Here is a 15,379-nt window from a genome sequence, read left to right as displayed (position 1 = left end):
ATACATCATCATCATCATCATTATTATTATATTTATTACTTATTTATTACATTTTGGATGTTTCTCTGAGTTCTTAGTCTGGCTGGCTAAATCTCCAAAGATTCAGATTTTGTTTGCCAATCCTGTTCCAGAATGCTGAAGGGGAGAATAAACTTTAGAAACATTTCTATGTCTCCAGAGTCCAACATTTGTTTTCAGTTACATGCTAGTCAATTCTCTACTGCACTGTCCACAAGTCACTCCTCCTTGTCCCACAGAGGCTAATTCATTATTTCTAACTATGCTTTGTTGAATCATCCGTAAATGGCTGGGATCCCACATTGAGTTAAAGCATAATCCCAAGTACATAAACCAGAATGGTTGGCCTCATATAATTTTTTTTTTAAATTTACATTTATATCCCGCCTTTCTCCGAAGTCTCAGGGTGGCTTACAGTGTGTAAGGCAATAGTCTCATTCTATTTGTATATTTACAAAGTCAACTTATTGCCCCCCCAACAATCTGGGTCCTCATTTTACCTACCTTATAAAGGATGGAAGGCTGAGTCAACCTTGGGCCTGGTGGGATTCGAGCCTGCAGTAATTGCAGGCTGCTGTGTTTTAATAACAGGCTAACTTACAGCCTGAGCCACCACGGCCCTTAAATACCTTAAACCAAAATTAAATGATGTTATGGCTCATTGTTCAGAGTTTGATCCCAGTCAGACACTTCAATTGTGATGACTGGACAATTTTCCTAAAGGAGTTTTCCTGGTCTAAATCCTGCCCAATCTTTATTTATTTAGAAAATTTATATTGCCACCTGCTTGCACATGGCGACTCAAGGCAGCTTTCAAGGATATAAAAACAGCATATAAAAGAAATAAAAATAATAAAAATAATAAAATAACCCTACACCCCAACTTGGGCGACAACACATATTCATGCTAGCTATTTAATGGGCTCCATCCCATTTTGGAATTTTTTAGCTTTGCCCATATGTTTTGCTGGCTAATATGTAAAGGCTTGTTTGTTTCTTTAGCAGTTATCTGTGTAAGTTTCCAAAGGTCAACACCCGATCCATAGTGATTATTTGGATTGGTCTCCATGAGGTAAAACAGTAAGAGTTAGCTGGAAACTTCTGGTTTAAGTCTTTCCTGGAACTGAGCGGACTTCAATGCAGTGATGGCAATAAGCTTCTGAATCACCAAGTTCAGACAAGATTGGCCAGATTAGAAACTAAAATCTCCCAGATTCTACAATTCTAGGATACTTAAGTGGACGCAAACACAAATGAGAAATAATGGTAATTATATTTGCCCAATTACTTCTTTACCCTTAGTGTATGTCAAACACAGATTAGGTACAAAGAGGTGATTTTCATTTTTCTCATAATTAAACCACAAATCTATCCATACCCTATCAAACAAAATGCTCAAGATACCACAATTCTAATCCCTTGTAGAAGCAGAAAAAAATGGCAATGCTTGCTTAGCCCCTGAACTTACTAGAAAAGATGCAGTTCTTATGAGACAGTAACTTTTACAAGTGTCAAAAAAATATTCTTTTTTAAAAAATAACCAAAATCTTGCAGAGAATCCTCAGTATTCTTCTCTCAAAGACCTTGGCTAACTTTTTGAAAATTATTTAAATTTTGGGCTTCATAGTTAAATCAATCCTAAATTACAAAGGGTCACTAGAACTTATAAAAAAGAGAAGAGTAACATAATAAATTTTATTTGTTAAACTGCTAGGAAACTAACAAAATCAGTAAGGACTTTCTAAAAAGTATAAATATTTAAATGTAAAAATTTACAAACTCAGGTTAAATGTAAATAATGGAATATATCTTCCTCTAAATATTGCCATATAGTTTCTTTAAAATTGCTGTATAAAGCTGTTCCTGCAATATGTCTCGTCCTTAATTAAATCCTGAGGGTATGATTTAAAGTAAGTTTCAAATAGCACTTAATATTCAGACAATTGTTTGCAATTATTGGCAATGGCTTTAAATTAAAACAAAACCAATGGAAGGCGGCTTTAATGTAAATCCATAATGCTAGATTGGATATGCTCGTTTTTGAAGAGTGGTTGAATCCTTCAGTGGCTTAATTCTTAATTGCTCCAAAAAAATGTGATTGGCAAAGAAGTAAATCTGAGCATTGATCTAAGTATTCAGTGGCACAGTGGTTAGAGTACAATACTGCAGGCTACTTCTGACTGCCAGCTGCCTGCAATTTGGCAGATCAAATCTCACCAGGCTCAAGGTTGACCCTTTCATCCTTCCAAGGTAGGTAAAATGAGGTTCCAGATTGTTGGGGGCAATATGCTGATGCCAGGGGTGGGTTCTACTTACCTTTACTACTGGTTTGCAACGGGAGTGTACATGCGTGCTCGCTTTGCTTGCGCTTCTGCACATGCTTAGAAGCCTCTTGATGACGTTGAGGCGGGTGGGCAGAGCCTCCCGCCAGTTTTACTACTGGTTCTATAGAACCAGACAGAACTGGGAACAGCCCACCACTGGCTGATGCTGTAAACCGCTTAGAGAGGGCTGTAAAGCACTGTGAAGCGAAATATAAGTCTAAGTGCTATTGCTATTCTAACAATAATGATAATTATAATGGCTATGAAACCTATTTTAGCATGTAAAAGTGGAACAGATACAAAAATGATAATCAAACAAATGTTTTCAGCATGTTTCAACACATTCAACATCTGACATCATTTTTGGATTCCTAGATTTCCCGTCGGTGAACAAAAATTGATTTCATTAAACATAAAATTGTTGGTGAGCATGTCTAGTATGGTAAATCTTTCACTTAATTGTCAATCTTAATAGCTAGTGGGACAAATCCATTGTACTTCATTCTGTATTGAACTTGAGAATGCTCTTTATTTTTATTTATTAGTTTTTTAAAAAATTATGTAGCTGCCCAACTCACTATCGGTGACTCCAGGTGATTACAAAAATAAAAACACAATATAAAAACCATCAAAAGCAGTAACTCCCCACCCCTGAAGAATTATCAATTGTAATCATAGTTGGGCCCTGAGGGACTGTCGGGTATAGTGGTTAAGGCATTGGTCTCCATACCTGGAGACGGTTGAGTTTTAGTCCTGCCTTAGGTCCAAAGTCAGTTAGGCCACCCTCAGCACTAGGAAAAAGGCAAACCAATTCTGAAAATCTTGCCAAGGAAACTGCAGGGACTTGTTTATATAGTCATCAGCAGTCAAGGCTGGCTTAGAGGAAAACACTTCCATACAATCTTAGCTGGAGGCTTTAAAGCGGGAACATTGCAACTAGAGGGAAGGTGCTGCCCACGCCTATGCAAGTCAGTCCCAGCAGCCTATGCCTGCAAGTGATTCCATGTGCTTCTTCCCAGGAAACTGTTTTCAAATATTTTGAAATCATGCTTTTCTTTCTTCTTTAATATGAAAGATAATGCATAGTCTAGCTTCTGTAGCAATCGAATACTTTGCATGTAATGTACTGTCTGATTTTATTCAAATAAAAATATTTTATTCTTCAAGTTTTCTTGATCAAATACTGGGGGGAGGGGAATCAGCAAAACATTTGAGTCACATATACACAAGAGAGATGGAATTTCTTCCAAGTGGGTGGTAAGCTGGATCACTTTCAATGATATTTTATGGTCTACTGTTCTTTTTTTGGGGAGGAGGGGAAACCAGACACACAAATTATCCTGTTCAGATCTCCTATGGAAAGAAGTATGTTCGTCTGCTCAGTAAATGCCATAGGTGGGTTCATCGCTGTCCCTGTACCTGTCCAGGTACCTCAGAGGCTGACGGTGTGGATATATCTTCTGGGGAGGATGATATGTGGGTGGCAGAACAAAGTCAAACACTGGTTCCTTCATGTCTATAAAAGGAAGAGAGGATATTAGCACTTCTCAAAAATTACAAATGTAACAAGCTCTGATCTTAAGATTCTTATCTCAATGGTTGATTAATTAATGGCTCATCAGTTTTCTATCTTTTATCTGTCGTGATCTGCAGTGTTTTCACTGTGTCTTGAAAAAGCATATGCTTCCTACTCTTCCTAATAAAGTGAAAAGAAGTGAATTCAGTAATTATAAATCTATATCCAGATTGTCATTGATCCACAGTCACATTCCGCTGGTTACTATCTGTTCTGTTTGTTTCTTGCTGGAGTAACTTTCTATTAAATTCAGAAATTCCTGGACTAAATAATTCTGAAAGTTCTACACTCAGTTGATAAAACCACTGGGGCCTGGAAGCTGCACCAACCAACAGTATATGGCTTAAAATATAACCCAGTAGTACAACACTCAATAGCATTAGCATTAACATTTCAAAAAACAAAATAGTTTCAAGCTAAAGTTACTGCTTGAACTTTGAAACAGAATAGGAAGAGTATTAAACTTTTCAACTTTGGTGTTGGAGAAGACTCTGTGGACAGGCAAGAAAAGAAACAAATGGATTATCAAATAAATTAAACCAGGGTTCCCACTTGAACCATGAATGACCAGGTTCAAATTTTCCTATTTTGGACACATTATGAGAAGACCTAACACTCTGAAGAAAGTGTTAATGCTGGGAAAGGAGGAAGGAAAAAGAAGAGGAAGATAACCAGCAAATAGATGGGCTCAGTTACAGTTGTGATGTTTGAATTATTGGAGGACCTGAAAGGTTAAAGACAGATCATCAGGGGGAATATTGATATATGTGGTTGCTAAAAGTTGATGCCTACCTGATGGCACATAATAAATCAATCATTACTACTAAAAACCTGAAATACATACAGGGGGACTTCATAATTTCACAGAAACTGCCACTGAAAAGAACATAATGAAACAGTAATAGATATTCGTCAAATATATTATACAACTAACAAGGGAATAAAGGGAACTTAATCCAGGGTGATTGCTTAGAGGATTTGTTTTTTTGCTAGTGGTAAGGACATGATTTTTTGCTAGTGGTAAGGACATGATTTATCATCGCCTTTCCAGACAGGTTTCTTTCAAACTTTCTAATCTGGTCTACAGGCTCTGAAATTCTCTAGTAGTTTTCTATCCAAATATAAGCCAGGCATGACCCTGCTTAACTTTTGAGACTCGACAGGATGATTCTCATGCTGCATTTGTAAAGATTTTCACACTGGATCTCCTAGAACTCTTAGAAATAGGATGCTCAGTGACTCCCCCTAGCAGCCCACTAAACTTGGTTCCTACTTGCAGTTTCTATTCCATGCATTTTTACTGTATGCTAAATTATGAGTATATTTGCAAGTTCTCTGCCATATTATTTCAGTGCCAATTACACGAAACAGTCTCTATGAAAGAGTGACTGATCAAGGGATTTTTGAAGAGGAAGCTTCCAGTTTCTATCTATTTTGGGTTTAAACTACAATGTACACCCCACTTCCACCCAATTATATGTTTTTTTGGGGATAACAAAGTTTAAGTCTGTCCCAACATTTCATTTCAACCCTTAAATAAAATGCAAAATTGTAGGTATTTTACTTACTAAGAAGGTTATAAAAGACGTTTGTAACAGACTTATCCCACTCGCATTGGAAAAACGCCAGTCCTGCTGGTGTCATGTCATTCTGATGCTTCTTGTAGAAGTCAAATGTTTTGAAGGTTCTCATCTTGAGGCTGTGACTGAAGAGACGAAAATACAAATGCAGTGGGTTTGTGTTTTGTAATCTCTTCATCTATTACTATCCCCCTGTTCAAACATCAATTTTGGAACTCTTAAATTGAAAATATAGATGTGCTATGTGTTGAGCATTATGTTTTTCCCCTAGAAATCATAATTTAATGAGAATGAAAGTGAGAAAAAAAAATTAAAACTGGTTTAAATTTTAAACAGGTATAAACATGAGGTTCCTGGAATGAGAGAATTATATCCAATTCTCCTATTCATAAGCAATTTTATCTTGACTATGTTCTCTCTGCCTGCCATTGTACATTCATTGTACAGCCATTAAAAAAAAGAGCTTAGTGGACATCAACATCTGTACCCCACTCTATCTGTGGGCATCACACCGGGAGACCACAGAGTTACTTAATATAATTACAGGCCATATGCTGATTTCTACCCAAAGAAGCAGCCCAAAGAGTTGTATGTATAGACTACTGTCCAATAAAAAGATTTCAACATTTAAAGGCATTTAGCTAGTTGTGCTTCTTTTTCAAGTTGTGCTGTGTCTATTATTTTTTTTTTGGTTTTTCTGCTGAACTAAGCTGTTTTAAACTCTTAATATTAAATGCCTCTGCAGATTCAGTTATCCAGGGCATGGGTGTCCCAAATGTGCTTTTGCAAGAGGCAATTAGACTTTCTATTTTTCTTTGAAGGCATTTTGCTTCTTATCCAAGAAGCTTCTTGGATGAGCTCTGACACCATCCAGAGAGAGTTGAAGCAGCTTCTTGGATGAGAAGTAAAACGTCTTTAAAGAAAAAACAGAAAGTCCAGTTGCCTCTTGAAAAAGCACCTTTGGGTCTTAATATTTTTTAAAAATCTTAAACTGATCAGTTTTCCTTCCTAAATCTGTCACCTCCTGAGATAAGATGTAACATCCCAATACCATTTTCTTTCATCATTATATGTAAAACGTGAAGAGTTACCATGGCGTTGGCTGCACATCTTCAGTGAAATCAATTGGCTGGTGCTGTTTGAATAGAAGGAAGACGTAGCGATGGTATCCTGTTCCTCTGGCTGGAAATGCAGGGAAATAATGGCAGATTTCTTGCCCTGCCTCTATTTGGTTGCCCGGAATGTTTCCCCTGTTGATATAAAACAGGATCCAAACATGTTTGCCTGACATTATTCCCCTGAATAAACAAAGAATTCATTCTACAGCCACCAAATGATAGAATTACAGTTTATCGTGGAGAAGTTGGAGCTATTCCAGTGAGGAGAATAATAAAAGGTTAGCAAGCTCCCTTGCAAAACTGATTTGCTACATGGCAAAAGCTGCTAGCAATTTAACTGGGCAGTGTACAGTGCTGGGGAAACCTTGAGCTCATCCCTCAGGGTCATTTAAGTTTACCAGATGGAGTGCTGTTGGGTTCCAAGGATTTCTTCTCTATTCTAACCCAGTATTATATTACAGGGCATATCTCAGAAATCAATGCAATCCTCTGTAAAATTCACAAGAATTCCTGATCAGGCAATTCAAAGCTGTAAAATTTACAGAAGGCCAGATAGCTTTCCAGCCAACTTTAAGATGTATGGATTTTAAATTCCCCAGATGCTCAGCTGTGGCCACACAGAGAATTCTAAGACATGAAACCCTCATGTTCATAAGACATTTAACCTCACCCATCTGGGGAAGGTTGAGGTTAAAAATTTGGAAGGCCCTTCCAAATTCTTCCTTCTAATATTTTTCCTCCTATTTTTTTTGCAATGTAGATCATCTTCTTAAGTTTCCTAGTTCCATATATTCTTGCCCCTTTTTTGCCTTAGGAAGGAAAATAAATCACTTACATATAATCTTGTAGCATTATTGAACCTGGTGTTACTTTGGCATAGTAATAATAAACAATTTAAAATTGCCTTATATTAGATAGAATATTGTTGGATAGATATTAAATAGATGAAAGAGACAATGTGGGATAGTGGTTGAGGAGCATGGCTGGAATAAAGGAGATCCAGATTCAAGTCCTCAGTTCATCTATGGAACTTATTCTTTATGCAAGGGTAAAATGACAAACTATTCCATGCATACCATCACAACCTCCTTAGAGGAAAGGTAGGATGTACAGATAAGAAGTATGCATCATCAAGACTAATATGGGGAGAACCTATCACCTTCCAGATACTGCTAACTTACAGCGTTAGCATCACTCATCACTGAGCATACCGCCTGGCTTTAATGAATATTTTGTCTGTAATGCCATCTGAAAGATCAGTGGTCTACCTGCCAACTGTCTCCGACCATGCTTTTTGACATTCAACTTCGGGCCTTTGACATGCCAAGAACATGTCTTTGACATGCCAAGAACATGTCATACCCCTAAACTATGGATCCTTATTTGCACTACCAGTCACTAATCAAAGACTGAAAAAAATTGCACAAAGGGGAAGGAGGAAAGAAGTAGGATACAATAATTTTTCTAGGGCTCAAAGGGGAGAATAGACATGGTATCCAAACTTAACAAAAATTGTGTATTTTCATTCCAACCACCACTGAAATCTTCCTTGGTTTGTTAGAATGGTCCAGTTCTTATCACATCTGGCAAATATACTGGCTCATCAAAAGTAGAAACAGCCAAAGGACCAATATCCACTCTTTTCTTAGCTTTGGACCACTGAAATCATAGACCTTTATTTAAAAACTAATGGCTTTAAGTTACAGAACACCGAGCAAAGGTGGTCAAACAAGAAAAAATAATTTTAAATGAAAAAGGAGTAGATTTCAGCTAATTATCAAGGGCACATTTCTAACAGTATAAACTGCTTCATTAACAGAAGCCAATGGAGTCTGCTGACTTGAAGTCCATCTATTGGGCTTATTGTAATACTAGTAGATTATACACTGACAAATGGAATAGGCTAGACTAAGATTCCATCTAATCCCTATATTCTATGATTCTATAATAATGTGTGGATCAAGGAAATTAGCACGATAGTACATTGGAAGCTAAATTTTGAGATTCTGTTCCAGATTCCCTTTGAATATGAAAATGATGTCCACAATGCAGGAGGTTGGACTAGAAGACGCCCAAGGTCCCTTTCAGCTCTGTTATTCTATATTCTATACAATGCTAATACTCACACCAACCAGTGGACGTACTCCAAATTGCCATCAGACAGGTGCCCATCTGTACACACAAGGTATACAAAAACTTAGTAAATATACAATTCATCTTATAAAGCATTATTATACTGTTTTGGCTGTAGCGTACTTAGTTTTTTTTCCTTTTTTACGACAACACTTCATTTTTATGCTATTATAACAAACTTTCACAGTGACTTTTTAAAAAAATTATTGACAAAGGTTGTACAATATTATATAAAGAAACATTCAACAAAATAACCTCCCTCTCAGTTCTGATATATCTGTACCATATATTAATTCTTACTCATCCACCGATTTTAAAACTACAATTAAATTATAATAAAATATTAGAAATCACAAAACATGTCTAACCATTGCTCGATCTCTTTAAACAAGGAGTCCTAATGTGGTACTCCAAATGCCTAAAATGATTAAAAACTGGGACTAAGGTTAGACTGGACAAGGATTATAAGCTTGCCAGAATCACTAGGATAGTGGGATGGATGACATATAAATTAATTAATTAATTAAATACAGCTATTTACTATGAACATTTTTATTTTAATCTATGACTCATGGGGGTTGCCAGATCTGGCAGGCAATATTTCAGCAATAGCTTACAATGGGCCTGGACAGACAAAGTAGCAAGTGAGTTTGGAAAGCTTTGGGGGAAAAAATGAAACCTTTTTTTATGTTGCTCACAACTTCTACAAGCACAATCTAGGGACAAAAAACATCTAGAACTTGCAAAATCCTCCTTTAAAATTTCCTACCTTATAAAAACAAGAATTATCTAAATTAAATTGAACAAAGCTCTAGGCCAGGGATCCCAAAACTTTTTACCTCCTCAACCCTTCATGGATTTTCAAATTGTTCACTGACTCCGAAACATTATATGAAAATAATTTAATAAGTACTTTAATACTACAAACAACAATAATAGACACCTTTAACACCATCAAAAAACAACATCTGGCTATCCCAGGTCCTTGGGAAGGTCTCGATAGGCGGATAAAAATACCAAATCCTGTCTAAACATCTAGCTGACTATGCAAAGAACCATAATAAAAGAGCCAACTCAAGGTTGCTCTCACCACCGACTAACGGTTCAACCCTGGGTAACACTGTCTCACTGGATTAGAGACTAGAATGGAGTTCTACAGAAACCCTTCCAAAAAATCCCAATTGGCCTTTGATCATTTATCAACCTGCTATTCATTCCCAGCCATTTATTGAATGACTCTGGGGGTCAATGTTAACTACTTTGAGGAATCCCAATCTAGGCAGTTTTTCTTAATTATATGATTTCTGATTTCCCCCCCCCTCTATAGACTTTTGCGCTTAAAGTGTCTGTTTCAACTGCAACAACTGGATTTTAATCAGAAGCTCCATCAAAATATGCAATGGAAGATCTTTTCCAACTGTTAAGAAATCCTATCATACTAAGAAAGTATTCTTAACATAGTTTCATTTACCTAGATTAGTGAGCAACAATGTCCAAAGTGTTCCTTCATCTGCTTCAAATGAGACTTCAGGAGGATTAAAAGCCTAAACAGGAAAATATGACAATGGGTATTAAATGGCTATTCCCCCACCCCCACCCTGGTCCTGAATAAAGAATTACAACTTTAATTGTAAGCTATCCAGAATCACTGATATGTTTTTTTTGTGTTTTTTTTGGTTTACATTTATACCCCGCCCTTCTCCGAAGACTCAGGGCGGCTTACAGTGTATAAGGCAATAGTCTCATTCTATTTGTATATTTTTACAAAGTCAACTTAATTGAATGGTCTCTTAGTTGAAATAACAATAATTTGTGTTCTTAAACTTGCTCTCCTAGCTGTTCACAACTTTCATATCAGTCAACAGAAAATTTTTATCATTTCTTGATAACTGCAGCATGGAGAATCAAAACTAACATTCTCAAGAGATTTGGGAGTTAAAAAGGAAAATGCAGTAGAAAAAATGGTAGGAGGTGGGAACAAATTTTGGGAGCCAAGGATTGCAAAAGGAAAGGTAGTAACACTCCCCCACCTGCCCATTATATCACTCAAGTGGATAGAAAGTATATTTCAAGATGTTTGGGGTATTTGGGAGGGGATTATTTTCAACCAGCATGCGTACAATAACTATCTTGATTATTTACACACCCCTTTTCTTCCATTTTAGATTACAAATAGGAGAAAATAACTGACAAATTTCCTTACTGCATGAATTTGGGAGATTCTGTGGAGATTAAAAAAGGTCATACTGTTGTTATTGATAACAGAAGTCTCACCCAAACACCAACAGTATTGCAAAAAACTATCTCATTCTGTACGATTATTCCAGCCCATGCAAAATTTACAAGTAAGGTTGAGTCAGTAGTTGAAGCATCTTTTGTCATGATTATGTGATAGGTTAAGAGCATCTTATGGTCCCAGGTATTTAAGATGATGGTAGTTTCTGCTTTACTGTGCAACTGATACTTTTTTTCTTCACAAAACAATTCATTGCTGATTTTTAGCATTTCTCTGTACATAGTTGAAAACTGCTCCAGGTATTGTATTACCGAAATAGTACACAAACATTTAATAAGTGAAAGTTAAAGTTATGTTCACTTCACCAATGCAATTGAGCCTGGCTAACCAGCATTGCTAACCTAGTTGTAAAGTAAAACATTAGTTATGTTCTAGTTTATTAAGCAAATTACCATACATTGTTAAGCACAATGTTATGTTGATCAGAAGCTGGTAGGGAAGGCCACAAAAGGTGATCACACAACTGCAGAACACTGTGACCATTGTAAGTCCATGCTGGTTGCCAAGCACCCAAATTGCAAATATGTAATTGTGACAACCACATCCTCTAGGATCAGTCTTAAGTCCCCTTTTTCAGCACTACTGTAACTTTGGACAGTTGCTGAACAAGTGATCAATAAGTAAGTTAATAGTTAATCTGACAGTAGTTCATCTGACAAAGACAGCACTGCGTGTATCTTCGATTATAATTATTCCTATTTACTAGGCGTTAATTATCATTGTAGAATTAATTTATAGTGAATCTGATTTCATGCAGCTTAACCCCAACAGCTGTAGACCTGCAAGGTGGGTATTTTGCTGGCAGAGCACTATATTAGTACATAGAGAACATGTAACTATTAACATGTTTAGAGTAATGACATATTCATTAGGCACAATTTTGTGAAACATTCCAGGAAATTTACTTTACTGTCTTATACCTAATACGTGCATGAGCAGCAGACAAACCAAAACCAAAACTAAAAAAGAATGTACTTTATCTCAAAGCTCCTATTCTTGGTATAATACCTCTGTGGGAGTAACCACATTTCCATAATAAACTGGCATAACATAATTTTCATCCTGGTTATATTCCACTTTTAGAAGCACTCTGGGAACAAACATAGCATTATCAAATAAGTCCCGGAACAGTCCATAGTGTTCTGCTAAACGTTGCTTGTGATATGGGCCACTGGTTCTTTCCCATTCAGCTTTGACATCATCTAGTGGAATCTGCACTGGAAGCCAAAGCAAAATAGTTAAGTAAACAAAATGGATAAACGCTTGTGAATGCAAAGGAAATAAATGTTGGGAGAGTGGTTACTAACATACATGTTTTGAGCCAGGATGCCTTTTCCAGTTCTGGATTAGTTAAATTTTGTTTCCTAAAAGCCTTTCTGTCTTTACATATTTTTTTTCGTGATAGTGGAAGACTGGGCAGACCAATGTCAATCTTTGCCTCTTTATCTAAGATTTAAAAGAAAAGAGATTATGCAAAATAAATCTGGTAGCTTTCTATACAATATACTGATGGACAACCCATAACTACTTGAAAAATTGGGCAGTCAATGTCTTGTTTAACTAACATGCCTTGAAGGTGAAAATAACCACTTATTTTCTATCTTAGAATATGTAGAAAGTGCCTGTTGTAGACTTAGAATCTCTGATTCATAGAACTCTTAAGGTTGCAGAATTCATTACGAGTTAAAGGGGGAACAAATCAATGCATTTTTCTAATAAAGATGCCTTGCTTTTTGAACAGAAACAATTGTTCTGTTTCACTTTCAAAATATAATTACAAAAGCCAAATCATCAACTTTGTTTATACTTTCCTGTTCACTTTCCCAACGGAATTGAATGTTACAATCCAATTCATTGTACGTTTATTCAAAAATATGTTCTATCACGGTCAATAAAATGTATAAGTATACAAAATATATTATGCCCTTGGGAAAAATATTAAACTATTTGATCAAAGCTATTGAAAGGGAAAAAAACTCAGCTGGGATTTTGTGCCCTTCGATGGTCAGTACCTTCCTCTGGAGTGATGTATTTCTTATATGTTCGCCACCAAGGAGTTTTTTTATTTTCTTTTTCTGCTACCTTGAAATAGCGAGTGAAAACACGATATTTTTCCAGTGCTTCCAAATTACTAACATCAATGTCTTCATTAGGCATTGGTCCCAAAGGTACACCCAGTTTGCAGAGGACAGCTAAAACAAAAACATAAAACAAAATAATTTGTATTTGTGTAACAAATTATCCTGTTGGATCAAAAACACAGTAGGCTAGATCTTCATTTGGGCTTCTTCTATTCAAATGTAAACATCCCACAATGGACAAGGAACAAAATGAAGAAAAAAGAATATTAAAATGTACATTTAATTTACATGTTTAAATTTTTAGACTTAAACACAGTATGGAAAATGGTGAAAGTATCAAACACTGAATCATGACACTCATTTCTACATTTATCTGTGAACTGTATGAAATAAATAGCATAATATAGCACCAAAACATACCATCAATTTTTCTGTCTCTCCATTTGCAAAAGTATAAAAACTATTTCCAAGATGATTTTTAAAAACAGAGTAATTAGTAACTATACTCTTCTAAAATGAAGATTAGATACCTTTATATCTGTATCTACATTTAGTTTATTGGAAATATAGATACACAATGAGTGATCACAGAATACCTAATTTTAACCATTAAAACAATGTATTTTAGCTGCAATCAAAATCAATACAATGTTTATACACATAAAAAGGCACTAATACTACTAGATTTTAATAATCTGTTTTATGTTAGTTTCTAAATACTGTATGCAAAACACAGTTATTAATGGCATACATAAACACTTGTATGAAGGGAACTACTGTTCCCTTCAAACTGGGACCAGTCTTTCATAGGCATTTTTGATAAGCATTTTACAAAATGAAAAAAATGATATATCCATAACCAATCTCTTCATACAAGTTGAGAGCAATGTCCTCATTTCAAAAGTGATTTTGAAGCAATGTCTTGGTCCTCATGCATCCAACACCTCTCTAGCCTTTATTAAAATGACTGTATTTAAAAAAATGCTTTATTGATCCACATTTCAGAGCAAATTAAGGACAGCTTTAAGAATCCACCTTTCAGAGCAAATTTCTTGCATAGAAGCATTAAAAAAAACCCAACAAATTAACAGCAGGGGTGTGCATCACTGGTGCAAGGTTTAAACCACATCTACCAAAATATTTTCAGTCTCGATAGTCTGTTATTATTATATGATTGTCCGGGTATCTGCAGTTCAGAGAGCGTAAACCTAGCAGAACTTTACAAGTTAAGATGCATACTATGCTTGCAGAAAAACCTAAATCTATCCAACTCTAAATAAAGAGACCATCATTCCTGGGTATTTCAACAAAGCCCATAAAGATGATATCAATATTCCAGACACAGGGATGCACTGGAATATAAGAGCTGAAGAAACTTCTTGGAGGAGAAGCGAAACGTCTTCAAAGAAAAACAAAAAAGTCCAGTTGCTTCTTGAAAAAGCATCTTTGGGACAACCATGACCTGGATGACTGAGAATCTCCATCGACACTGTAATATAATGGAACAAAATTTAACAGGAGGAATAGTCAGAGGTGGACTTCTAAACTGCAAAATGAACGTGGGGAAGCCCGTTTCACGAAGCGCTGAAAGATCACCGGGAAAAAAATACCCCAATTTTCTCTCCCATTTTAGCATCACCCACCAGTAGTACTAAAGCCTCTGCTCTTCCGGAATCCGCGCAGGGCGACGTTTAGAACGGGCGCCGCCATTTTTGCAGGATCTTAGCTTCCCTCTCTTGGAAAGGGTCCCTCAGGGCGCTACTGGCGCCTATGAATGACGTCACGCCGAAGTTGTTTCCCCGAGTGCCTGCAAAGATTTTTTTTAAAAAAATATTTTAATTCTTTTAATAATTCTTCTAAGCGTCCGCTACATCTGTCGATTCGTAAAATGGTATGCTATAACAAGCAGTGTGTTCCTTTGAAATTAGCTGACTGTCCACTGAGGTTATAGTACAATAAATGTACTTAATTAAAATGTACTTAGTTAAAATGTACTTAATTAAAATGAGGATTGCCGGTCAGGAGCAAAATGTATAAACACACAGAAAACTCCCTGTAACAATTAGTTTTATTCTTTTAGAATTTTCATATGATAACTCTGCTGCTTTGTTGGAGTGGTAAGGATCACTTTACAGTATAAATTTTACAATTATAATTTAAGGAACAAGTCAAGCTGATGTCATTGGTGGTGTTAAACAAGATAATTAAATATCCATGGTCTTTTTTCATTCTGATTCAACTTCTAGGCTCAAG

At 36.1% G+C, this 15,379-nt stretch overlaps 1 protein-coding gene across 1 annotated transcript; it reads right to left on the bottom strand.

Annotated features, from left to right (window-relative positions):
* Window positions 1–5: 5 nt before the first annotated feature.
* Window positions 6–14,903, bottom strand: MRPL38 (mitochondrial ribosomal protein L38). Its single transcript, XM_058165950.1, has 9 exons — window positions 14,770–14,903; window positions 13,058–13,237; window positions 12,357–12,491; window positions 12,054–12,262; window positions 10,221–10,293; window positions 8,743–8,788; window positions 6,590–6,748; window positions 5,487–5,623; window positions 6–3,858 (listed from the first exon to the last, which is right to left on the bottom strand). The coding sequence occupies exons 1-9, from the start codon at window positions 14,834–14,836 to the stop codon at window positions 3,722–3,724; spliced, it is 1,143 nt and encodes a 380-aa protein (XP_058021933.1). The 5' UTR covers window positions 14,837–14,903; the 3' UTR covers window positions 6–3,721.
* Between the last annotated feature and the right edge of the window lie 476 nt (window positions 14,904–15,379).

The sequence above is a fragment of the Ahaetulla prasina genome, chromosome 2 (genome assembly GCF_028640845.1).
Source record: "Ahaetulla prasina isolate Xishuangbanna chromosome 2, ASM2864084v1, whole genome shotgun sequence".
NCBI classification, from domain to species: Eukaryota; Metazoa; Chordata; class Lepidosauria; order Squamata; family Colubridae; genus Ahaetulla; species Ahaetulla prasina.
This window is presented reverse-complemented; position numbering and strand designations above follow the sequence as displayed.